The following is a 26,183-nucleotide window of genomic DNA, read 5'->3' as shown; positions in this document are numbered from 1 at the left end:
AGAAATCCTAACGGGTCATAGATCGAAGCAACTATCGATAGGATCCCCTTTCTAGTGTATGGCCTCTCATTCACTGTCACTCGGAATTGAAACTGATCTGATTCCACACACCATGAGACTCCAAGAGCTCTGTCAATTGGTAGTTTGTCTTTCTCCATATCTAAACTCCTGATCCCTTCTGCTCTTTCACCTTTGGGAATGGTATCCAAGACCAATCTACTGTTGCTGACCCATTTGGTCAAACGGAATCCTCCTCTGCCCACTATATCTCTCAATTGTTTCATCAGAATAATAGCTTCCTCTTCGGTCCCTACTGATTTCAACATGTCATCCACGTAGAAGTTTTCCTTTACAGCTTCTACGGTTCTTTTATCGAAACCATCTCCAAAGTCATCTGCAGTTTTATGCAACGCATAGTTGGCACAACTCGGTGATGACACCGCACCGGACAAGTGCACCATCATTTTGTATTCTCGTAAGGGTTGGTCAGTATTTCCATCTGGCCACCAAACAAAGCGTAGGAGGTCACTCGAACCTGGTAGAACATCGCTTCAATGTCTGCCATGAGGGCAATTGGCTCCATTCTAAAGCGAAGAAGGACTCCAACCAATGAATTTGTAAGGTCGGGGCCTTGCAGGAGTTTGTCATTTAATGATACTCCCTTGAATTTGGCTGCACAGTTGAATACCACACGTATTTTCTTCTTCTGAGGATGGTAGACTCCATGGTGAGGAACATACCACACCTTGCCATCATCACGATGTGTCTCTTCATCTGTTATCGGAACTGCATAGCCTTTATCCAGCAGCCCTTGCATGAAACCTTTGTAGTCCTCATAGTACTTTGGATCCTTCTGAAAACGACGTTTCATGTTGGTAGCCCATTGCACTGCCAAGTCTTTATTGTTTAGCATGCAAGAATCTTCTTGTTTAAGAGGTAGGGCTGTTTCATAGTGACCATTCACCAACTTTGCTGACTTATCTAACTGTTGGAGGAATTGGTGATCATCTCTAGATTTTTCAGGTATCTCTTCTGAAATCCTTTCGCTAAAGTCGTAGTTAAACTGGGAAGTTAACATTTCATCTATGGTCTGCAAACTGACGTAGTTGACATGAACCTTCATGCCACTCTTTATTGGACCATTCACAGTCCATCCCAGACATGTACGTACAGCATAAGGTCCATCTCCCTGGCTGTTAACCACTTCCCATGGTTCTAATGCTTTATGGGCATTTTGTCCAATGAGCAATCCAACTTCTGTTGCCTTTGAGTCTGGTATTGAGACTCTTCTCAAGTAAGGCCATTTTCTCAAATCATCTTGAGTAACAATGTCTTCTTTGTTAACTGGAATCCGTTTTTGGATGTACACTGTTGGCAATGGCAAGGAGTTCAGTCCTTGTAGGTCGCACACTTCTAAATTCACAACAAATCGGCTATCCACCAGTCCATCATTCGGCAGTGTACTTAACAGTATTTTGGTCTTAGGTCCACTGACACACAACTGCTTAGCAAGGTTCTCTGAGATAAAGGTGTCAGAGCTACCAGTGTCTAAGAAGGCATAAGTCTCGACATCTTTATTTGTTGACTTAGATTTCACTCGCACTGGCACAACAGGCATGGATGTTTTATTGACTCCGGCCCCCATGCAGATACTAGTCCCTGGTTGGGTGTTAACACAACTCGTCTTGACTGTAGTGGTTGTTTCTCTGGGTGCTTGATTTGAGCAGTCACCCAATTGGCTTGTGGGCTTACATTCAGGCTGTTTACCATAATGAAGTACGGTAGGGTGCAGTTTCCGACATACTTTACAAATAAGTCTATCCTGCTTGCAATCTTTACTAATATGATTACCATCAAGACATCTGAAGCACAGTCCTTTAGTACGTAGGAAGATCAACTTTTCTTCATGTGTTTTGGAGCCCAATTCTTTGCAGACTTCTAGCATATGGTTATTGCCACAATACAGGCATTTAGTATATTCCATACTCCTTCCTTCGTTCTTGGATCTTGATTTCTGCTCCTGTATAATTGTACTGAAACCTTTAAAGGACTTTCTGTTTTGCCTGAATTTACTACAGTCCTTTGAACTCTCCATACTTATGTCACCGTAAATCGAGTCGGTAGCTACAGTACTGATTTCGCTTAACTCCCGTTGAAAAAAAAATCAACGATCGATAACAAAAGTTGAAAATCGTTGAAAATCGATTAAAAACGAATAATTTCGTTGACAAGATTTAGACTACTGCGGGCACGGTTGTCAACAAAGTTTCAACGAAATTTCCACGAAAGTTATCGCGATCAAAAACCGCCAAGGCAATTCTAGACATATCAAGGTTGTGACTTGCGTTGAATCCTTAGTGTAACTACAGCCGTTTTCAGACTATACCAGAAGTTGCCGAGGAATATTACAAACGTTGCAAAAGTTTGATTGTATATAAGACAGAGTTAGTTCTGTACTAGGTGTTTGAAAAAATGATTTGGCTAGGATAATAAAAACTAGTCTTGGTCGATCGTAACAAGCACATTCTACGACTGTTATAGGCTAGTATTTAACTAGGATAAGTTTAAGTTAACTCACCAAGGAACGCAGTGTCAGAAAAACAAGGAAAAAAATATCAACAATGAAACAGTACTTTCGTAGCTGGATATCAAAGAGATCTTTATTCCCAATAAATTCCTGTGTTACTTGACGTACTACAGTACCGTTTACTACAGAACCGCACTCTCAAACTTTTCTGCATTCCGACCAAAAAACCTCCCCCGGCTTCAATGCACGCAAAAAAAACAAAAAAAAAACCTGTTATTTTCCCCCTAACCCGTTACTGTAAGTTGCCCGCGAATGCAGATGGACTGCCCTGGTAATTAAGGTCGCAGCCTGGGTCTGGGCCACCTATAGTATGCTGCTTACATGTGCATTCCCTACCCTGGATATCCCCACCACCAAACTTTCTTGAGAGGCTTAGTCCAATCATAAACCTGGCTTTGTCAAATTCACGCCTACCATATGTTAATTAGCATAGTATTTTATCTTCGTGGGGGTTTAGCACTGCAGAACCTTTGGCTGGCTGCCTCTAGAAGCAAACATTATTTTACCCCCCTACTGTTCGTAATGGAATGGATGTTACCTGTTACTAAGTTAATTGAAACCCAAATATTCATTCATATATATATAAGTAGAACAATCCAGCAGGGATAGAAAGTTTATCTTGAATGAACCAATCAGAAGTCGTGCTATTAATAAAACTTGAAAACACCTGGCCAGCAAGAGAGTTGCAAACAATTGTTTCCATGACTACTAAGAAAATAAAGCAGTGACTTGGGGCCCACGTTGGGTAGATTTCTGTGGAAAATGAATATATTTTCATTGCTTATTTGAGTATTGTATATTGAGAAGAGTTGATCAAACATTAGTAGGGAGGGCTTTGAACTAGCCTGACGGCTTTCAACTGGCCTGACGGCATGTAAATTTAATTTAATGAGAAGGGGGAGTTTTGATGAGTCTCATCCCGGTATGCGTCACATGAGAAGTAAATGTTTTGTTTTTCGGTTTTATCATCGTTTTTCAAGTGGAACAACTCATAAAATCATATCAAATGAAAATAATATATATTTGAATATCCTTCTCTAGTTTTACTAATCAGGAATGTTTGATAAGGCATGCAATGCATCGTTCGAAAATGTAATTTTAAAGTAGAATTGAAAATGAACGACATAAAACAATATCTGTGAAGCGTGTGGAGCACAACTTTGAATATTCGTTGTGAAAGAAAACATAATGAACGATGTTTACTGCGTAAATAAATTTTGCGGAACTGGTATAGAGAAATTATGTACTGCAGCTTACGTCAGAGAAGCTCATAAATGACACAGGTGGATAGAGCGCATCAAAATTCGGTTTAGGAAATCCCTATACAGCCGACAAAAGTCGATGTCTCCTTCCGTTTTCGAGTTATAAGCGATTTTGTGTTTTTGCGATATGGCTTTCAGTATATTTTCATTGAATAAGGTCGTTTTTTTTTGTGTGTGTTTAAATAAGGGTGTGACCTAACAGATATTTCGCTAACCGTTTCACCGTATCGCTTGCCGGTCGGTTAAACGTTTAAACGCCGTTTCCCGATCGCGGCTTTTTCGACTCGACTCGACCTCGACCGTCACTCGACTTTTAATCAAAATAGGACGTTATGAGTACAATAATTAAGGTTTTCTTTTCCAGCAGGTAGCAATTCAGGCAGCAAGACAACGATCAGTGTATGTTAATTACTAATTAGGCCCAATAATATTGCGAACCTTTCGTGTAATAATAATTGTCTAACACACATGATCAGTATTCATGGTCTTCAGAAGTTCAGATCACTGAATTTATATAACTCCGCCTTCGGCAACATCGTAACTTTTGAAGAAAAAAAAAACAATATATTTGTCTATCACAAGATTTTAAACAAAAACTCGCCTAAATTAGCAAACTTACCCACCTTTCCTACTTACTCATTAAAGGTCATGTTAAGAAAACAAATTACGCACGCACGTGTTCTGCGATGGGTTGTAAAAATCAAGTTCAAACTGGTTTTAGCAGCCTCTGATTTCATTTTCTTTCTCTTGTGTCACATACATGATACAGTACCTTACATTTGATATGAAAGTAACTTCAACAACAGCTTCCCAAAATTTGTGTCGCAATATGTTAAGATTTAACCACGCTGCGCAGTACCATTCATAATTTGCCTATTACACTAAAATTTACACTCGGCGTCCAGATGGCGGGAGAATTTAACATCATGTTCAATGTGTTGTGTCGTTCCCATGGTGCGATGAACTTGGGCAAGTTGCCAAGTTCGAATGTCAATGACCTACTTATGTTCTGTGACCAATGTCAGTGGGAATTATGTGTGTAAAAACTCGGGTTTTTCAATGTGTTATATATATAGAAGTCTTAACGTAAGCGGAGCGAATTTTAGGGCGGCTCGTTGATTGTGAGGAAGCACTTATCTAAGCATCAATATTTGTGAAGAATATCGTAAGTTTTTCGTATTCATTCATTTCCATTTATGTTTGCCGCAATCCCGCCCGCAATGCATGCACAGCATAATACCATGTGTGAAAAAAATGGCTGTACACGTGCGGACCTGAGAGAGCAAACTGGCCATGTGTTGTTAATGTTATAACAGTACTTTCTGGAACGACCATTTGCGTCTTTTGGGGTTAATATATTTTCACACGGGATTTCACCATGCCATTGATCGATGTACACGGGTGATATGTCGCAAATATAAACTGAGAAAACGAATTGACGACAGTCATGAGCTCATGACTATTGACCTACTACTTTAGTTATATTGAACACATTATTCATGCCTAAAACATCGTTTTTCTGTTTTTTATAGATAGTTTGCAGTACATTTCTAAGTTCTTTACATATTTTTGAATAATTTTCATGTTTAAAATGTAAACAAAATAGAAAAAAAATAAAAAGAGAAAACGCCTTTTTGAAAAATGGAAGCGTCCTCGCAGAATGGGCGGGGCATCTTTATTTTGCTTCAAGTAACATGTTTTCGCTCGGAAACAAAGTTTCATACTTCAACTCTCATAAAAACCAAATTTACATCTCTTAAAAATAACTATTTTTAGTAATCTGCAAGTAAACCAAGTTTATATGTCCATTCATTGTTATTTAAATGGTTAAACAGAACTTCAACTTATCTGGAAGGGTGCCTCGTGGTACATAGCTTGTACTGCAGCCCTCTATTAGACCTGGCCAAGTTAAGACTTATGTCACTGTGTTTGGGGTTCACAGTAAGAAAACGTCCCCCGCCAGTTTAGCTACATGAATTTATGTGCATTACTACTCATACAAGCCTGAGAATGCTCTTGTAAATATTCCCTCTTTCAAACGACTGTACCAAAGTCTAATTGATACTGATAAACGAAGTTACGCGTTTTCCGACGATTCGCGTAACCACATATTGACCTTCTATTTCGTTTACAAAAGAATTTCAACGCTTCGTTGAAAATTCCACGAAGGAAATGACTGAGATAACCAATCGTTAAAATTCGGGGAATTTCGATAAAAATCGGGGAATTTCGATTAAAAAAACGTAGAAATCCGATTATTTTTCTTTCAACGAATTTTAACGGGAGTTAAGCGAAATCAGTACTGTATCTTCACTTGTTCTCTGACAAACTCAACATAGTCGTGGAATCCTGCCAACTTATGACTCTTCCCTTTGATTTTGTAGGCTTGCAAGCGCCATCTTTCTCGTAGTCTACAAGGAAGTTTGCTAACCAACTTCATTATACTCTCTGTCTGGTCCATTTTTCTGAGGATCTCACTTTCATTAATAGCATTACCAAACACAACACAGAATGTAAGGTAATCTTTCATAGCCGCTGAGTTTTCTCCTTTAATAGGTTGCATCATTTCTATTTCTTTTCTGTAAGAACTCAAGATTCTAAAGTCATCGCCGTACTCCTCCTCTAGCTCTCGTCTAGCTTGCTCATAACCTCTCTTTGGGTCTTTCCCCATGCAACTTCTTACTAGCTCTCTAGGCCTACCAGATGTAAACTGCTGTAAGTAGTATAGCCTATCTTGGTTGTTGTCTGTTAGTTGCTCAATGTTGTGTTCAAAAGCAGCAATAAAAGCTCTGTAATCTTGAACTTTACCATCGAAAATTTGCAACTCACGCCTAGGAAGTGAAACAAGCTTTTGCTGGTCTATCATCATTCTTGAGATCTCTGTTTGGGATCGAATCAAGTTGTGTACACCACTGGAATCAACTTTGTCGTCAGACTTTGTCAGCAGGCTTTCTTCGTCACTTGATTCTGGGTTGTCATATTTCTTGAACACATTTGCCTTTGCCTCTGCCAACTTCATTTCAACTTCTAACTCATAATCCTCCCGTTGTTGTTTGAGCAATCTTTCTTTCTCTTCAATTTCTCTTCTTTTCCTCAACATTTCAACCCTAACTTTTAGTCCCTCCAACTTGGCTTCCTCTTTCATACGCTCTGTCGATGCTACAGTCCTTACTGATGAGGCCTTTGAATTTTTGGAACCCTTACTGGAAACCTGAGAAATACTATCTTGAGGTTTTATGTCGACCTCTCTTCCTTTAATCCATTCAGACATTGCCTTGGAAAACTGTTGATATTCTTCCGATTTCGATTGGTAATAAGTGCTGTTCTCCTCTGTGGCCTCTTCCTCATTCAACGTAGCAATGTATGCCTTATGGGCTTCCGAAAAATCAACAAAGTTTCTGTCATACAAAAACACTTTTTCTCGAATTTTCTCATCCTCAACTGACGGTAGCGTTATAAGATTTGATATCTCATTTTTTAATCGAGTCGAGGTACGTAAGAACTTAGCTCTTTCATTTTTGAGAGCCTCCATGTCGTTGGTTAAGGTATCGTATCAAAGTAACGAAATGTCTCTTAAAAGATTCCTTAGTGATGGCCCTTATAGGCTTCCGTAGAGAATGTTCAAGAAGCAGCACTCACGCACTGCTTTCACTGAAACTGTAGCCCCGTTATACGAGAACTGTAACTAACCTAGATACTGTGCGCACTACATATACAGTAGATAGCTTTGCCTACTTCCGCTATAGCCTATCCACATTTCAATCAGTAGCGAGGGGTCACAAAAGGTTCGTAATCATAACGTATTGTTAACATATGAAATAAACAGTCCATCGTAAGGTTTCGTAAACACATAACTGAGGTATTTACCATGTGATGTCCGGGCACGGAGCTGAAAAGCCGACTAAAATTAGCTGAAGACGAAGACGAAAATCCGTAATGGGTCAGATCCAAAACCTGTCAACCTCAGGGCTAAAATTTAGATGATCATAGTTATTAATTTTGATAGTTTTGTGCAAAAGAAGAACAATTTAAGCTTGCTTGGCAAAAAAATTAAATTTGTATGTTTCTTTGTTAACGAGTACTGCTTAATTATATCGACAATGCACTTAAGCCAGCGTTATGGACGGAAACAGCAATTTGTGCCACTGAACTGCAAGGAATGATGGAATTCACAGGAATCTGCACCTGAATAATTGTTTATGGTACTGATCTCTCCAAAATAGTGTTTGGAAAAATTAAGTAGGGCATCCCTAATTAAGATGCTAATCGAGAAGAAAATCATTATTTCCGTCCATAACACTACCTGATGTCATTAATCTCCTGGCAATTTTAATGTTTACTTCAGTGATAAAATTTGCATGTAATCTTCTGAAGGTTATCAATGCCATTAAGGATGAAGGGAAAAATTACCAGATTCTTGCACATAGACAAACTGGGGTTCAGTGAAACATCTGTGTTATGGATGGAATTAGGAAAACGTTATGGACGGAATGTGAATGTTATGGATGGAAATTACTATCTTTGGAGAAACTATGCAGAATGTTTTTTAATAAGTTAAATCAAAGACATCAAATGTGAATGAATGTTATTTAGGATGGAAAACCTTTTTTTACATGTACATTACAGTATTTTTCTAGGCTTTCAGGTGATGTTTTCCCTAAATTAAAAAAAAAAGAATAGAAGAAATTATTGTAAAAATCCAAAACTTTGAGGGTATTTCATTTCAAAATAAGACAAACACCCTCCTGAAATTTTTTGTACAAACAGGGTGGTACTATATCTCTTCCAGAAAAAAATTATCAGATTTTTTCACCATGACGCGTTTTGAGTTATTAGCCGTCAAAGATGACCTCTTTTGTACATCGGAGCAGCTTAACAACTTCATAAATTATTACTGAGAACAGCTAGAACCCTGAAATTTGTTTAGGTGTAAGAACTTGATACTTAAAATTAAAGTATAAATCCCTGACAGCTCTAACATGGTTACTTTGGTAAAAATTTGGCATCAAAACTCATGCCTCATGCTGAATCATGCCTCATGCTGAATCGCAGCATGAAATAGCAACTTTAGAGTTGCACAACTTGCAAACATATCATAGGAAAGCATTGTAATCATTATTTTATAATGGTTGTACCAGACATAATAACCTCTGAAAGAATCAAGTACCCTGAAGCAATGGTTTAGGAGCAATTCATCACTAAAAGTAGCACATTTTTTAGTGAAAAGTACAAAAATCGAATATTTTGACACTTTTAAGTTGACCTAAGTCCACAAGACAATATTTTTGTAGCCTAATTTTTTATTTTCCTATTCTTTGGGATAAACTCTATAGGCATCTGTAATAGAAAGGTAGTAGAATGTTTAATTGCTGAGAAATGAGACCTCAAATGTCAAGAAAATGCCAAAATGCCATGGTGGCGACAAATTGCGGAATTTCAAAGTGTGATAAATCGGCCAATTGTGTAAAGCAATGCAACTGAAATTTTCAGAATATGCTTATTTCATGATGGTCCAATCATACAAAACATTTGGGAATTTTTGGAGAGGGTGCAGCAACATCCATCCGTGATTTGACACAGAATGACCCTAATCCAAGTTGTCATCCTCATGCAATGTGGTTTTTGTGTATGAAGGAGACTGGTGGTTCGAAAAGGTGGACCAAATATCAGTTGACAATAATGATGTCTATGTCTCTTTCCTACACCCTAAGGGCCCTACCAATACTTTCTTCTGGCCATCACCTGAAGACAAATCTTGCATACCACTAGGAATGATCATGGGGAAACTAGAACAGCCTGTCCTCCCAATTTCAAGTACAGTAGCAAAGTGGGAATTGCAACAAAGGTGGTTGTATATTAGGGACAAGTTTCAAAGAGATTGTGAGCCGTGATGGTGACGGAAAATTTTGACAAACATGAATCGATGTATTTTGTTAAGATTGAAAGTCTATTTCAAATTTTCATGACTGTTCAACCATACAGGCCTCCCATGTCCACAGTTTTTGTGGTAATGTTAAAGTGTTGAAAGTTTACTGATGTTCTCGTTCATGACCTTTATAAAATCTTTTAAAGAGGGCTATTGCTGTCCATGTACAGGTCCAAGGTTTAATTTTTTTTATGAACAATAAGGTTCATCTTGTTATAGCTGAAAGTGTTTTGAATTAAAAAATAAAGAATATTAGCATGTGTTGTTTTCTTTCATACAAGTTTTGCAGACTGGTGAATTTTTGATTTCATTGGCATTGTTTGAAGGAGGTGAAGCCACAAAAGTGGAAAAAACAAATGGGAAAAGTACTGACAGCCTCTGCTTATAGTGCTGAAAGCCACCTGATGAGTACCTTCAGCAAGAGTGAAACTTTTCATGTGCTATAGCAATTCATTTTAGGCTAATTCAATACTTTCCGTCCATAACATTCCGTCCATAACAATTCCTATTTCAGGTCTAGCTCTTTCCCTTCTTGTAATAAATTCAATTTTATTTGATATTATTACACATATTGGCCATAAGTATTAACTTATAACACACACTTCACAATTCAAGAGTTGATCCTAAATCAGGACGAAACCTTCCGTCCATAACGTTGTACATTCCGTCCATAACACAGAATTTTGGTTTGGGGTAGTGGGTTAATGGAGGTACATTGAAGATTATGAGTGGGAGTATGATAAAGCTAAGGTACCAGGCCTGTGATGTAAAGTACCTTAAACTTTGAAATCCTGAACACTTCACAGAGTTTTGACCCACTATGAAGGTTGGTATGAATTGATCATTTTTCTGATTCCGTCCATAACGAACACCTAATTTGCATATTCAGACTATATTGCACCACCCAATTAATTTTTTTCCGTAATATGGTAGAGGTATCCCAACTTAGATCAATCATGCATACCTCACCAAATACTAACTCTCACACTATTTTTGATGGGACTTTATCTCTGTGAATTCCGTCCATAACATTGGCAGAGGTTTTGGATCTGACCCTAATATAAAAACACACACTGACGAAAGTCCGTAGTAAAGTAATAAAACAACTTGTATTTACAGAGATATTTACACCGTTCCTCCCAAAAACACGAAAAACAAGGAAACAAAATAACCGTAGTATGATACACTCTAAACGCTATAGAATGGTTATATACTCGAAACGTACTCGTATAAACGTACTCGTAGGTCACAAATGGTGATAATTTAGCTCGTAAATACCGTGTTGGCTTGTAGGCTTTCAACACCCGAAAACATAAAAATAACTTTTCTATGGAAGGCCGAATAAGCAACTCTGCCACTACAAAGGGTATGCGACTTTTTTTCAGTAATTGCAGGTTGAAAACGTGGAAATGTATGTTTTAAAATATCCAAACTATGACTTTGTCAAGGGAAGTTGAAGAACCTGTTTGGGGGCATTTCAGCTAATATGCGCCAAGAATGGGTGGTGGTTGAAGCTATTTTCACTAAATGCATGTCGAAAACGCGGAAATATTTTTGACAATGGCGGCAATAGGCTCTAAGCAGGAAAAGGGAAGACATGTTTTGGACGCATTGAAACAAAAATGTGCCAATAAGTGGTTGGGTTTGAGCTTTTTTTCACTTAATAGCGAGTCGTAAACAAGGAAATATTGTTCTTATTATGGCAGAAATTCTCTAAACGCAGGGAAAGTGAAAACAATGTTTTATGCCCATTTCAGCCAATATTAGACAATAATTGGTTGGGTTTGAAGTTTTTTTTTCTCACTAAATGTAGGCCAAAAACACGGAAGGTTGTTTATTATATAATAGCGAAACTGTAGGTGTTTGTCAAGCGAGGGTGAAGTTTCTTGGCGCATTTCAGCCAATATGCGCCTGAAAGTGTTGGGATTTGTTCACTAAATGTAGGTCGAAAACGCGCAAATGTTTTTTTTTTTTTTACAATGGAGAAAATACTATTAATGGAGGAAAAGTGAAGAAAGGTTTTGGCGCATTTCAAACCAATATTCGCCAAGAAAGGGTTGGGAATTTTTGTAATCACCTAATGCAGGTCGAAAACGCGCAAATGTTTTCATTTTACAACAGCGGAACTGGAGGATTTTGTCTAGGGAGGGTGATAAAGTGTTTTGAACGAATTTCAGCCAATATGTGCCAGGAAAGTAGGGGGCGGGGGTTGAGGGTTTTATTCTTTTGTTTAAGGCGGAAAACGCGGAAATATATATTTTTACAATGGAAAAACTATAGAGCATTTTATCAAGGGAGATAAAAAAGAGCTTTAGGCACATTTCAGCCAATTTGCTCCAGCAAGGGAGAGAGCATAGTGAAGTGGGAGGAGGGGGTGGGGGAGGGGTGTTTTCACTAATTGTAGGTCGCAAACGCAGATACATTATGTTTTTTTTTTACAATGGCGAAACTAGAGGATTTTGTGGTGGTTATTCCAGACATTAATCAAAGAAAATGTGACGTAGGCTATTCATATCAGAGCTTAAGTATTTCACCATGGCATAAGTCTCAGCATACCGGTTCTTAAGCTAAAATTAAGTAGAGCTTGATAAAATCATACACAACGAATCTAGGTGTATTAAAACTAAAGTAAAGAGTACACAAACGGATATAAAAATACACACAGAACATATGTATATATCAGAACGCGCGTTAAGCGGGCGAGAAAGTTTGAGGGCAAACATACATATAAAAAAATAAAATATATAAATATAAAAAAAAATCGCCTAAAATTTTATGATCACAACAATCAATCCGAGATTATTTAAGTGGGTTTTCGGTAGCAGGACATTCCAATCTCCCTCAACACTCCCTTCAAAATCTAAAGTGCACCCTACTAGCCTCTATTTTCCCCTCTCCCGACGTACAGAAATCAATTTTATTCTTAAACTCAAGGCACGCTCTAATAACAGTTGGGTAAAAAAATGACCAGTTTGCTCAACGTTGTGTCCGTATTTCACCTGACAACAATTAGGCAAAAATATTTAGCTGAAGGGGGCAGGGCAAACGTGATACTATGCTAATTTATTTAAGTCAACACATTAACAGGATGCCGTCAAGTTGATATAATATTTTGCCTGCTTTTGAAACGGAAGTTGCAATGGTGAATAATTAATTTCGACATCACAACATCTCGTTTGGCATTTTTAGAGGTTCGTTTGAAACACCAAGTTAACTTCATGGTGACGTCAGGCGCGTATACAGGGGGAAACCCCTCCCCTTAGACCCCTCAAACAGGACGGCGATCACTAGTACGTTTCATAAACTGTTGGACCCCTCCCTGCGGAAATTCCTGTAAACGCCCCTGGACATATTGGAAATAAGTACGGTATTAAAAGGAGTTCTTGGTTTTCAGTTCAAACGCATCCATAACAGTATGTTCAGTTTCATGGCAACATTCCTCAGTTTCCAACGTTATAGTGTACTTATGTATGTCGACTAAAACTAGACCTGTAACTAAACTATCCCATTGATGAGGTTTTAAATCATAACATATTTATTCCGAAAATATTGCGTCGTGGTGGTAATTGCATATAATACTGTAAGTCTGTGACATGGAAAATCTAGGTCAACAAATTGTGTTATGTAATCCGAGTAGAATAATATTTCTTGCAAATATGCTTACTATTCAAATTACTATCTAAGCAGAGCGCCACCATCGGTTGGTGCGTAGCGTACAAGAACATTTCTTGTTTTGATACCACCCAGATCACCGGAAACGGCACTTCTCGGGCTTGAAATGACCAACCAGATGTACACTTTTTGCCTGAGAACCAAGTATTTCCTAATAGTTTTTTTTCCATCCATAACCTATTTGAAGATTGTCAACCCGGCACACATCATGTTCGACCTCATCGCATCCTGTGGGTCATTGCTTTTGTAGGTGATTCTACGTCGCGGCCCACAATACCCGTCAGCCCCACTTTTGAAGGTTTTAAGCCCATTATTTGTTCAGAATTTGAAAATTCACATTTCTCACGAATAAACTCACTTCAAAACATACCGATAATGTTGTACAAAATTTCATCTATGGACAACCAATATAGAAAAACTTCCTTCAACCCCTAACAGACCGGTCAAAATTGCACGAGTAGAGGGAAGTGTGATGCAGAATGTTGGTCAGAAATTTTTCGAAAATTCAGACAGAGTTAATTTATTGGTGTACAAATATTAAAACCTCTTATAACGGCTATTATAAAACTTGGTTGAAGGAAATGAAAAAATAGCAGATATTTACGAAACCGAACACTACACACATAGGCGTAGGAGGCGGGGGGGGGGGGATGCAGCCCCTAATTCGCCATTACTAATGTAAAAGAGAGTTTTGACATAATTGGACCTCCATGCTTTTTATACATCTACATAAGACATTTCGTTGTTTACATTAGCATCCCGAGGTATACTGCGCAATTTTAACGGACCGTACGGTACACGATGGCATGCGATGTAATAACTGATGCTTGCTTATATGATATTGACATTAACATGTTGAACGCGCGCGAATGGCGCGAAAATTTTTGGTTATTTTTTTCAGGCAAGTCGGACAGTTGTGAGGCTTTTCATCCTGGAACGCCATTTTCATGCTCACTGATATGATGTGATATCTGCTGTTTGCTTTACAAATTCGAACAGGCGCGTAGCAAGGAATTTGCCAAGGGAGGGGCGAAGCCTGTAGGCAAACTATCTAGGCGTAGCGCCACCATAGGTTGGCGCGAAGCGTACAAGAAAATTTTTGGCCGAAAATGCCTCCCAGATCGCTGGAAATGGCACTACAGGACCATTTGTTGGCGCGAAGCGTACAAGCAAATTTTGGCCGAAAATGTTTCCCAGATCGCTGGAAATGACACTTTCCAGGCCTTGTAAGTTGCATCTAAGCACTTTCTCTTTTGAAATTACTAGCGATATCATTAAAAAAAATATGCTGAATGGGGGGGGGGGGGCGGGCGGTCGTCCCCTTCCCAAAATGCGTCATGTTCCCCGACGACACGGTCGAGTTCGAGATCAGCCACAGTTGGTTTCATAGCACAATGCTACAATTGTTAAAGGCGTATATACACACACGCGCGATATGATAGACCATATAGTATATAGATCACGAGTGAGAGAGGAAAATGGAAAATGGAGTTGTCGGTGTAAGGGATAGGGTGAGTCACACCCTTACGAAATCATTGATCCTTCACTGGCTACCCTGTGTATATAAAAGGGATCAGCGCTGTAATGATGTCACTGTTCCTCTTTCTCTTCCCGGTGTCTTTTACTCCCTCTTTTTCTCCTTTTTCTCTTTCTTCTTTTTCTTTTCCCTTCCTTCCTCTCCTTCTCTTTTTTCCCCTCTTTTTTCTTTTTTTCTCTCCTCTTTTTCTTACCCGGGGGGCGCGCGCCCCCAACGCCCCCCTGGATACACGCCTGTATTTCCCTCCCTATTTAAACTCTTCTAGTTCCGCCTTCGTTAAAAACATTTAGGAAAAAGAAGCCTTCACCCCTCCAGCACCCCCTTCTGGCGCATATTGGCTGAAATGCGCTCAGAAAACATTTAACCCTCCATGGACAAAATCCGCTAGTTTTACTATTGTGAAACATTTTCGCGTTTCGACCGGCATTTAGTGAAATAAAACCCCCAACCCCTTCTTGGCGCATACAGCTGAAATGCGCCTAAAACAATTTTTCACCATCTCTTGACAAATCCTCTAGTTTCGCCATTCATTGTGTAAACACACATTTCCGCGTTTTCTAGCTGCATTTAGTAATAACAAAATAAAAAATACCTGAGCCCTTCCCCACTCCCTCCTGCATGGTGCATATTGGCTGAAATGCGCTCAAAAACTTCTTCATCCTCCCTTGACAAAATAATCGAACTCATCCATTGTAAACATAAGATATCCGCGTTTTCGACCTACATTTACTGAAATAGCTTAAACCCGCACCCCTTCCTGGCGCATATAGGCTTAAATCCGCCCAAAAGACTTCGTCACCCTCCCTTGAACAATTCCTCTCGTTTCCCGCGTTTTCGACCTTGCTATATAGCAAGGTCGATAACACGGAAACCGCTGATATCGAACCTGGTATTTCGATTACCGAACTCGGTTTATCGATTTCCGCATTTCTGCGTCATCCACCTGGCCAGCAATTTTGCTCATTTAAAGTAAAACTTACAAAGAATAACCAAAAATTAAGAACCCAACGTATGCAATTACAAGGCGTATGATCTAATAAAAATATGTTATTTCCCACAATGGATGATTCGTAGTCACTGCTGTACACCTAATGACCTACTTAATGTCTGTTTCCATGGTTTCTTTGACAAGTTCACTGATAATGTTTGAGGGATACAATGAGCACGTCAGGCTGTTTATACTGTAGCTCCATGGGTAGACACATGGAATTGAATCGATGGGCTCTCTAAAAACATACACATGCATCTCTCTGAAGGGGAAGGTGAAGGGGAGGGCCAGTGGCGGGAACATGTATAGGGTTTTCTGAAGGGTGGAGGAGGTTAAACTAAACTTACTGATACTGAACACTGGGATTGGATAGAGCATTGATAGTCTAGAAAGTGAATAATTATAGATCTGTATTACATTTTTTTTTTTTAAATCCGATCAAGCAATACTGCTAATGTATAAAATGTCTCAGTGATACATTTTCCGTGGTTACAGTTATTTCTAAAATGGCATTGAGAATATGACATGCTGAATAATTTGTTATTGATATTTTATGTACGGTTTTACTGAATAGCTTTTCCGTTTTTCTTTGGGAGTGTCGGGTGAGGCGGGATTGGGCGACTATATCTTTCATTGCTTTAGTAATACGTCATACACTGTTGAACATATCAACTGATAACATTAACGTTAATGTGTGAAGTGGAAATGGGAAACTTTTTATGAGGTTGGTCTAAAGGAACTAATGAAGGTGAGAGGAGTATATATGAGCGATATATTAAACTGAATATATTCGTTGTGTGACCAATTTGACTCTGAGAAAAATAAACATATTAAAAGTACTAGCGAGGTTTACGTCTCTGTTCATAAAACTACAATATATTCTTAGTAGGCCTATGTAAAGAATCCAATTGACATGAAGAAACAAGGAAATCACAAGTAACTAATATTGGAGCTGGAGATAATAATAATAATAAACTACTCGGTGGCCGGAACAAAGGGGGTGATGATAGAGTTAGGGTAGGAGGGGGTAAAAATACATTGAAAAGGGAAACTGCGAAGAAAAAAAAAGAGTGTAATGACGGTTAGCTGAAGGGGGTAGGTAGGGTAAAGATGGATTGGTAAATGGGAGGTTTCGGGAATGTATTAAGTGAAACCGGTATTCGAATGGGTCATAAGTGAGGGGTTGGGGTGGGTGTGGGGGAAGGGGAAATTCAGTCACACTAAATTGTATTTAAAGAGCAAAGCAGGGATGTCATGATCGATTCAAATAAGACGTGATATTAATACAGGGAATATTAAAATATGAAGCGAATTTTGTTCAAAGTTAAGATGAAGCTCACGATAATTTGGTAAATTATTGTTTACAATTATGATAAACTAATGAGAATAACTATAAATTTAGCTTATTTGGTGCCAAGTTGTATTTCAAACTATAAAGAAGAAACTTAAATAGTTTTAAATGGATTAAATCTTAACCTCTGTAGTTATGAGATATATTATATATTAGCCTTAATTGATGTTATGTTAGTAAAAAATACGATTTAACTTTAATGAATTCCATTACAATTATTTATTTCCCTTTATGATACCTTATATTTATTAACTTATTTTGAGTAACTATTTCATAAACTGCGACAACTAAAACTATTTAATTGGTTGCTTGTTTGGTATAAATTTCAGTTTCACAAGAGTATTCTCATTTGATCACAATTTGAGAGGGAGGAAGGGGGGGGGGGGTCGAACAATAAAGTTATATCTTATTGCTATTGCTATTTTTATTGCCATAATTTTACTACTTTTATATCAATAACGATTTTCAATCTCTTTCGTTGAAGAAATTCTTACGTACATTGTGCAACTTAAACAACAAATATTTTGGAGGTTTCAGTCAAAAGTAACAGTTATTACTTATAAAACTCAACTTTAAAATATTCATTATTCTCGCTAGAATGATTAAAATCCAACTACCCTGTGAATGTATCTCTTATTTTATCCTATAAAACATTCCTGTCAATCTAAAACCTAATTCTTATTTAAATTTAAACCATAAATTAAACAAAGAACGTTTCAAGCAACCTTCACCCACCTTCTACCCCTCTCTTACTAACACCCGCTTAAAATATTCCTTATTAATCCATTACATTTTGTTTTATTTATCATAACATCCTACAGAATTCCTTCGTCGATGACCTAATTATTGAAATAAATCCAGCTAAACTAATTAAATCCAATCCTTGACCTTAAAATACAGCAGACTTTACATTCTCTATTGTTCCTTTAATATTGATAACTATTATAATTAAATTAATTTCCTGTTTAACTGTTATGATGGTTCTAAAATCTACACCGGAATACTTACTCCAGCTCCTTCAAGCTTGTACACTGTGAGGAGTAAGACAATATGGCCGCCAACTCTTCATTAGTTAGTCTCCTACTGATGTTAAAGATCCCCAGCTTCTGGAGAGAACTCAGGATAGAGAGAGAGAGACCAGACTGAAGTATAAGGTTCAGACCAGACTCATCAACTCTAGGAGAGCAATCAATTAGCCACACACAGGAGATAGGAATCTAGAATGAAAGAATAGAGTTACTGAGTAATAGAGTAGATAGAGATAAATATATTGGATTAGGTTGGAATTATGATCATGTTTATGATATTATAAATAATAAAAATAAAGTAATTATAGGGGAAAATAAAGCGATAAACTAAGACATTTGGTCGTGTTTATTTGTAAATAGGAATAAATAATGGAACGGAAATATGGGATTGATTTTAAGGGGAGACAAATACAAACAGAAATAACAGGATTATATTAGAGGGAAATAAAGTGGTAATGTAGGATTAAAGGATTAGTTTTATTGTTTTACGATAACATGATTAATTAAAGGTTTATAGGTAGTAAGGTTTTATAAAATAAGAATGTATCGATACAAATGAACAGAATGAAGTAATTTTAATTTATTAATTAATTGGAAACAAATCTCAAAGACAGGTTGAGAATTCTACAAAAATTAGGTAATCAATAAGTTGAGATTATTCTTTTGAAGATAAATATTGATCTAACGTTGTTGTGTTTTTTTTTTTTGAACTTTCAGTTGGAAATTGTAATTTAAAATGTAAATGTTAGTCACTAATGTAATGAAATTTATGAAAAGGAAGCCTTCACTTCAACTAATGCAAGGGTTTTATCAAGTTAAAAAGATTTTTGGAAGAATTATATTCAAATAAATAGGTTGTTACTGATAATTAAGATGCAATTTAGAGAAGCAGATGCATATCGAATTAATTTTTCAAGAGAGAAAGGTTGATGAGGCTTAAACTAGTATTTTAATAACCAAATTAATTAATTATTGAACTAAATCCTACGTTTTTGCGTAAATGTTATTTACTTCCACTTAATAGGATTTTTTTAAATGATGTATATCTGTGTTTACATATCTAAACACTAAAAGCTAATTAATTTTATTTCAATAACATCATGTGGAATTTACCGATAGTCTGCTGAATTATCAACTTCATTCCTTAGTTACGGTTTGAGTGTGACTTCACTCTAGTGTTTTTGTTCAAAATGTAACACTTTTCTTTCTTTGTGTTTGTAGATATTCCTAAATTGGGAAAATCTTATGATCTTAACTTTCTCAAATTGATCTTTTCTTCCAATTAAATTACACCATTTGCTTTTTTTACATTGTCTTTACAAATAATATTGTTATCTTGAAACACTTTACATAGCCCACTGGCGGATCCAGGGCCTTTGTTTGGGAGGGGCCAAAGTGGCATTAGAGTGATATGGGGAGGGGTCTAAGGGGAGGGGGTGCCCCCCTCCCGTTTGGAAAATTTTCTATTGCTGAATGCCCTCAGATGCAATTTGGTACGACAAAAGTGTACAATGGTGATGTTAATTTACTTCTAAAAAAAATGTTTCCCAGGTGTAATTTTCTAAAATATTTATAAAACAAAGTTGGGATCATCTTTCTCAAGATATTTTATTTCTCATAGGTTATAAATTTCTTACAACCAGCCTGTAACTGCAAAATGGTGTTAAACTGTATATCCTCATGCTCATACATTTACATAGCTCCCAACTCTCGAGAAGGCAAATGCTGGTCCATGCCACGTATCGCCGTCCTGGGGGAGGGGTATAAGGGGAGGGGGTGTCCCCCTCCCCTTTTAAATTTTTTTGGAATCCTGGTGATGCCTACATGTAAAATGGTGGCACTTAGAAAGGCTTTTGTCACCCAAAAGTTTCTGAGAAATATGCATTTCTTTGTGTGTAACATCAATAAATTGAATAGTAGGTGATAATTCATTTTTTCCCGTGGCATGAAAATGTTCGCTGCTCGCCCCAATGAAAAGAAATATAGGCTAATTTGAGGTTCAAATGATGCTGTAAAGGAGGTTTTATACTCTATTATGCTAAATGCTAAAGAAATGATGGTTGCTAAGTCAAAATTTGATGCAATTTTTTTTATGTATGATTGAAAATTACAATGCGGTTTTTTCGGACGCTTGTGCGGGTCAGCGGGTTTGGGTGTTAGAATGCGGGTCTAATTCCCGCGAATTGCGGGTCAGTTGGGAGCTCTGCATTTAATTTTAAGCCTGAAAACGAAAAGGTTTAGACTAGTCTACCACTGCTATTCCTCTCGATTTTTTTAATTTCCAATCATACGATTTAGCAGATGTTTGGAAACACTTTTTGGCTCACCTTTGGGGGGGGGCATGGCCCCCCTTGGCCCCCCCCTTGGATCCGCCAATGACATAGCCTTGAGTGTTAAATTATGTTAATTAAGTTTAATCGGGTTGATGGGGTCTGCATTGTAATATCTTCTGTGACTATGGGGTTCAGCGGTGTAAACAGTTAGGGGACAAATGTAGATTAACAAGCACAAGAGATAAATCAAGTGATTAAAATTTATTGAGAGGGTGGTGCCCTTTTAAAAGTATAACTTATATTGGCAGGAGTTAGGTCATTACAGTAGTAATAATCAGTTAGTCAATAACATTACTTCAGAGAGCCTGTTCAGTCAAAACTGCAGGTTTCTTACATAACTGGTTGAAAGATTGAGTAAGTTAGGTCTTCACAATAATCATTGTGGAATGTTATAGATTGACACAAGTATGAAGTTCCATACGGCTATGTTATGTACGATTAGGCACGAGTTGAACGTTACCATTCTTTTGTGATTTAAGATTTCTGAAGGCATAAAAAAGTTCCTAAAGTTTGTTTATGAATAAGTTTGCTTAGCTAGAATGCAGTAAGTGTTCTCAAAGTAAAGGTTAGGCATCATCTCACCGAGAATGTTAAGCGCAGGTGTATTCTTTGCTTAATTTAAGAACCTCAAACAGAACTCAGTGCCCCGATTGCTTTTTTATTCAAATCTTTTATAGTTAAGATATGCTTTAAGTTGGGCATTTCTGAATATCAGTCAACAATTAGGCTAAGATCTTTATTATTTATGATTTAGATTATTTGCTAAACATGTCCTCTCTCAAATTCTAAGTAGTACTTCTAGATTTAATTAACAATATTTGAGATGCCTAACATAACTTTATTAGTCCAACCTATACCTTAGTTTGCCCTGCCGATATAACAATCAAAGCCTATGCCTCTATACCATACCGTCAAATGATCTCACTGATGAATTATTACTGTAATAATTACAGCGGTTTCCTCTCCATCCGTCTTACTTAACACTCATCAAGTCAATGGTAACAAATAACTCCCACGAATATATTACGTCTGCAACTCTACTACAGTAATATAACCAGGGCTGTAAAAAATGTTTTTTTCCCTGCAAGGAAGGTATAATTTCCCTCGAACCATATGGCTGCGGAGCAGCCATTGCGCCGCTTTAGCGGCGCAGGGGGGCGTGTGAGGGGGGATGTGCCCCCCTGACAAGGTACTGATTTTTGAAAAATGAGGATGCAATTGGCGCCATTTGGTGCACCTTTTTGGCGATTTAAAACAACTTGCAATCGTTGAGACCAGTGCTAATTTGAACTTAAAAAGGTAATAAATATAATTTTTAAAACAAACTGGTTTAGTGTGTCAGTTTCTTAAGTTCTTACCTAGACAAAACTCAAACTAGTCTCATCTCAAGCAATCACTCCAGTCTGATAATAATTTATTATACATCTATAACCCGGCTGTCACATTGTACCACATCAATTATTAATATGTAATGTAAACAAACATGAGATGCAAGTGAGCCACTGATCTCTACACATCAGTGGAGCTGGAGCGAGCACGTGTATTTTAGCAATGGAGTGCGCGATGGATCCCATCAGTTTTTATGTACAGTGTGCCGCATGGCTTGGAGCAGAGAGATAAATTGGATATGGTTCACAATAAAAATAGAACAAATGAAATAAAAATCCTTCAAAGAGGACGCCCAGTAAGCCTTTATTATTATATTGTGTTGGATCGATCAAACTGAGCAGACTTTACACTTCTTCAAATATTTCTGATAAAGACTAAATAAACGAAGCCATTTTGTATTTTTGTTGACGTGTGGGCCTACCCGACTACCCCTATCAATTTATCAAAGCGCACGAGAAAAAAACCACTCCTCACTTCACTCTCATTCACGTACAAATAATGTCAAAACTTTTTAAAATGACAATCACATGTTGACAATCAGTGCATCACACTACCTACGAAAAGTTCTGCGTGCGCGCAATCTTTGTCACAATAACGAGTAATGATGTGTCCCCAAACCACTCACAAGGGCAATGTCAATGTCACACTGACACCCACGGCACAGCGCGGGAAGGTTGCTGTAAAAAATTAGCCTGGCGGGAAATGTTTTGAACAACAATATTGCCATTCCACATTTAAAAAAATTATATTGTATGTTAGAAAGTAAACGTTTTCTGTCGTATGAATTTGACTTCAGCTCAGTGTTCCCTCTAAGGTGCGCGATTCCCTTCAACTGACTCAGTAATCCCGCAAAGAAAAAATTTGTCTGCTGGAAATCCCCGCATTGTTTTCTTGCATAAGTTGCATTCTCGATTAGTTTATACTCAATACACAACGTATATACTTGACTGTATGGAGATAAAACCTCTGAAAATCAGTAGAGAAATTACCAATTGTGTACGAAAAGTAAGTTGGTACACCTTTCAAATTTTACGAAAGATCGAGCAAAACACTTTCGAAAAATTCACGCGAAACTGGCATATCGTCTTAAATGCAACTAATGTCATGTAAACAAGGCTCTAGTACACCCATTCTAGAATAAACCGTAAGACCACATCTGGTGTTAAGCGGGGGAAAAAGAAAGTATTTTCTAGAATTTCCAAAAATACGGAAAAAATAATATCCTACCATAGTTAAGTGCATATCAAATAGCCTATAACCACCTTGTCGGTTACGGATCTCATGTAACTACAAAAACACAACTGTATTTTGCGAAGTTGTTTTCTACAAGAACAATATTTAGCATTTAGTTAATCATGCCAAGTGGCCTAAAACATAAGTTATTACAAGGTTCACTTTCATAATAAAGATGGCAATGGCTATAGGGGCCTTGATATCGTGATATGCGTGTATGTACGTACTGTATGGGCTGTGCCTCGTGTACTACATAAAACGTTCCTTGGAAACGTGCCAAAGAAAAAAAAAGGTTAACCAACAGGTGTTAGACAGGGGAAGCGCTCACAGTTGTTTGGCAATGTACAGTACCTGGGAAAATTCCCAGGTACTGCGCGAACACCGACGGGAAATCGGCAGTGTGTTCGCGGGAAATTGAACAAGGTTTTCCAACATTGGCTTGAGAGATTCAGCGGGCTTGCGGCGGCGATGCCATTAAGTGTATTAAATAATTATGATGCTATTTTGGGTTATTTCAAGTGAGAAATAAAGACACCCAGAAACTAAAGTTAGTGTTTCTGATTTTTTTTTATAATTTTATTTCCTCTTTGGCTCTTTCTCTAACCCTTTTTTTTTTTTTGCTGCGCGTGAGATTTCCCGCGAGTTTTCAAGATTTCCCGGCAATGAGCTTCCCGTTTTGCCCTCTTTTTACAGGCCTGAATATAACACTAAACCATTCATTGTCAGTGATAGATGTGTACAGGTATTCAATAGCATTGAGTCACCGATATCCATAGACAGGTGTTTTCTACGTCAGTCTAGACATTTTGGCGCCAAAAGAACACATGTACGAGAGACATAACATTATACATATGCACGGTGTAAACATACAGTTAAGCAACTAACGTCGATTGGGTATGTAGTAAATGAGGGGTCGAGGAAGTAAATAATACAGACTCAACGTATATCAATTGGGTTAGTTCCCCTCCCCAACGGTTAAACCTTGGGCTGAAGCTTTTCATGTCCACATGGATGCATAAATAAAACGATAAACACAAACGATTTGAAAATTTACATGTTAAATGAATAAAAACAAAATAAAATACTTTTATCTCGTCTTTCAAAACATATAGGGAAACGTTAAAATATTGATTCCTTTCTAAGCTTAGAGTAAAAAAATGCTTACTTCTTATGGTAATACATTCTTATCTTGCTGTCTTGATGACACTTTTAAGCGGCAAGGTCGATAACGCGGAAACGCGGAAACCGCGGAAATCGATAAACAGAGTTCGGTAATCGAGAAACCGGGTTCGATATCAACGGTTTCCGCGCTTTTCGCGTTATCGACCTTGCTATATACCAAGGACCAAAACGCGGAAAGCGCGGAAACGATGAGAATTTGTCAATGGAGAGTGCCGGAGTCTTTTGATCGGACTTCAGCCTATATATGCGCCAGGAAGGGGTGCGGGTTTCAAGCTATTTCACTAAATGTAGGTCGAGAACGCGGGAATCTTAAAGTTTACAATGGATGAGTTAGATGATTTTGGCAGGGGAGGGTGAAGAAGTTTTTTGAGCGCATTTCAGCCAATACGCGCCAGGAGGGGTGGGGAAAAGCCCTTTTTTCACTAAATGCAGGTCAAAATGCGAAATGTTTTTTAACACAATGAATGGCAAAACTAGAGAAATTTGTCGATGGACGGTGAAGAGTTTTCGGCACATTTCAGTCAATATGCGCTAAGAAGGTAATGGGGTTGTAGGCTTTTTCCCTAAATGCAGGCCGAAACGCGGAACTGTTGTTTTTTTACAATGACGAAGGTGTTTGTCAATAGAGGGTGAAGTGAAGAAGTGTTTTAGGCGCATTTCAGCCAATGTGCGCCAGCAAAGGATGGGCCGGGGTTGGGGGGGGGAGGGTGATATTTATTTTTACTTAAGGGAAGCCTCGCAAATCTAACCGCCATGTCCGGGCCGGTGGATTTTCCGCGGCTATAATGAGCACAGCCACAAGCAGATAATGAGTCACACTTGAGTGCACACTCTCTCCAAACCACCCTCCACGCTATACAGTTACATTCACAGCCGCGGTCAAGTTTTTACTAAGCCGATTTGAACACAATAGTGAGTTGAACAAAACATCATAGCTAAGTCTCAAGGTATTCAAACGTTTCAAAAAGATAGTATGTTTATACGCCGTATTTTATCCTACTGCAGAAGCAAAACTTCTGTGAAAAGTAAGTAAGGAAATGTGAATTTACACTGCAGGAATCTAAAATGCTATCTTTCTTATTTTCCCAGTCAGCCAAGTAGGAACAAAAAGTTTTGTTGCCTTATTGCAAGGACATTAAGTTTCCTGAATTTTTAAGATTTAAAAATCTAAAAAAGAAATCACAATCTCACTTCTTGTACACGTGCACATAAGCGTGAACCAGAGCCTAACATACGGGATGACTTTAGAATAATCCTACTAAGTTGTATAGAACAGGACCTACACTACCTAGCTAGGTGAAAAAAAATCGGTTGACTGTAGGGAATTTTTCGCACTCCAGCGAAGCTGTACTTTTTTTTAGCCAGCTAGATCGTAGACATGAGGATTGAACAAATGACGATAATTTCTTGTGAAAGAAATTTGGAATAAATGTGGAAAAAATGCCATTATCCTTTCTCCGTTTTAAGTGTAAATGTTATTCTAGCATTCCATGGTTAAAAAAGTTGAAAGAAATAAAGTTTATCAACTTCATTTACTGACTTTTGAACTTCGTAAAAAAAAACGTCCTTTACTACTCTGAAAATCAGTACAGAAATTAGCAATTGTGTACGAACAGTAAGTTGGTACACCTTTCAAATTTTACGAAAGATCGAGCAAAATACTTTCGAAAAATTCACGCGAAACTGGCATATCGT

At 37.8% G+C, this 26,183-nt stretch overlaps 2 protein-coding genes across 10 annotated transcripts in view; one reads left to right on the top strand and one right to left on the bottom strand.

Moving 5' to 3' along the window:
• Positions 1 to 26,183, bottom strand: part of LOC139970045 (uncharacterized) — a 289,538-nt gene that overhangs the window by 217,760 nt on the left and 45,595 nt on the right. For 7 of the 8 annotated variants that reach the window (XM_071975640.1, XM_071975643.1, XM_071975637.1 and 4 more), the window contains one exon: positions 18,332 to 18,540. The exons of the other annotated variant lie outside the window; for it this stretch is intronic. In XM_071975640.1, the coding sequence (XP_071831741.1) occupies positions 18,332 to 18,540 (209 nt within the window). The remainder of the gene's footprint in view (positions 1 to 18,331; positions 18,541 to 26,183) is intronic. 8 annotated transcript variants of the gene reach the window in all.
• Positions 1 to 26,183, top strand: part of LOC139970080 (uncharacterized) — a 496,120-nt gene that overhangs the window by 454,308 nt on the left and 15,629 nt on the right. The gene's annotated exons all lie outside the window — the stretch shown is intronic.

This window comes from Apostichopus japonicus, chromosome 7, assembly GCF_037975245.1.
Source record: "Apostichopus japonicus isolate 1M-3 chromosome 7, ASM3797524v1, whole genome shotgun sequence".
Classification (NCBI taxonomy): Eukaryota; Metazoa; Echinodermata; class Holothuroidea; order Aspidochirotida; family Stichopodidae; genus Apostichopus; species Apostichopus japonicus.
Note: the sequence above shows the minus strand (reverse complement) of the source record. Positions and strands in the feature narration are given on the sequence as shown.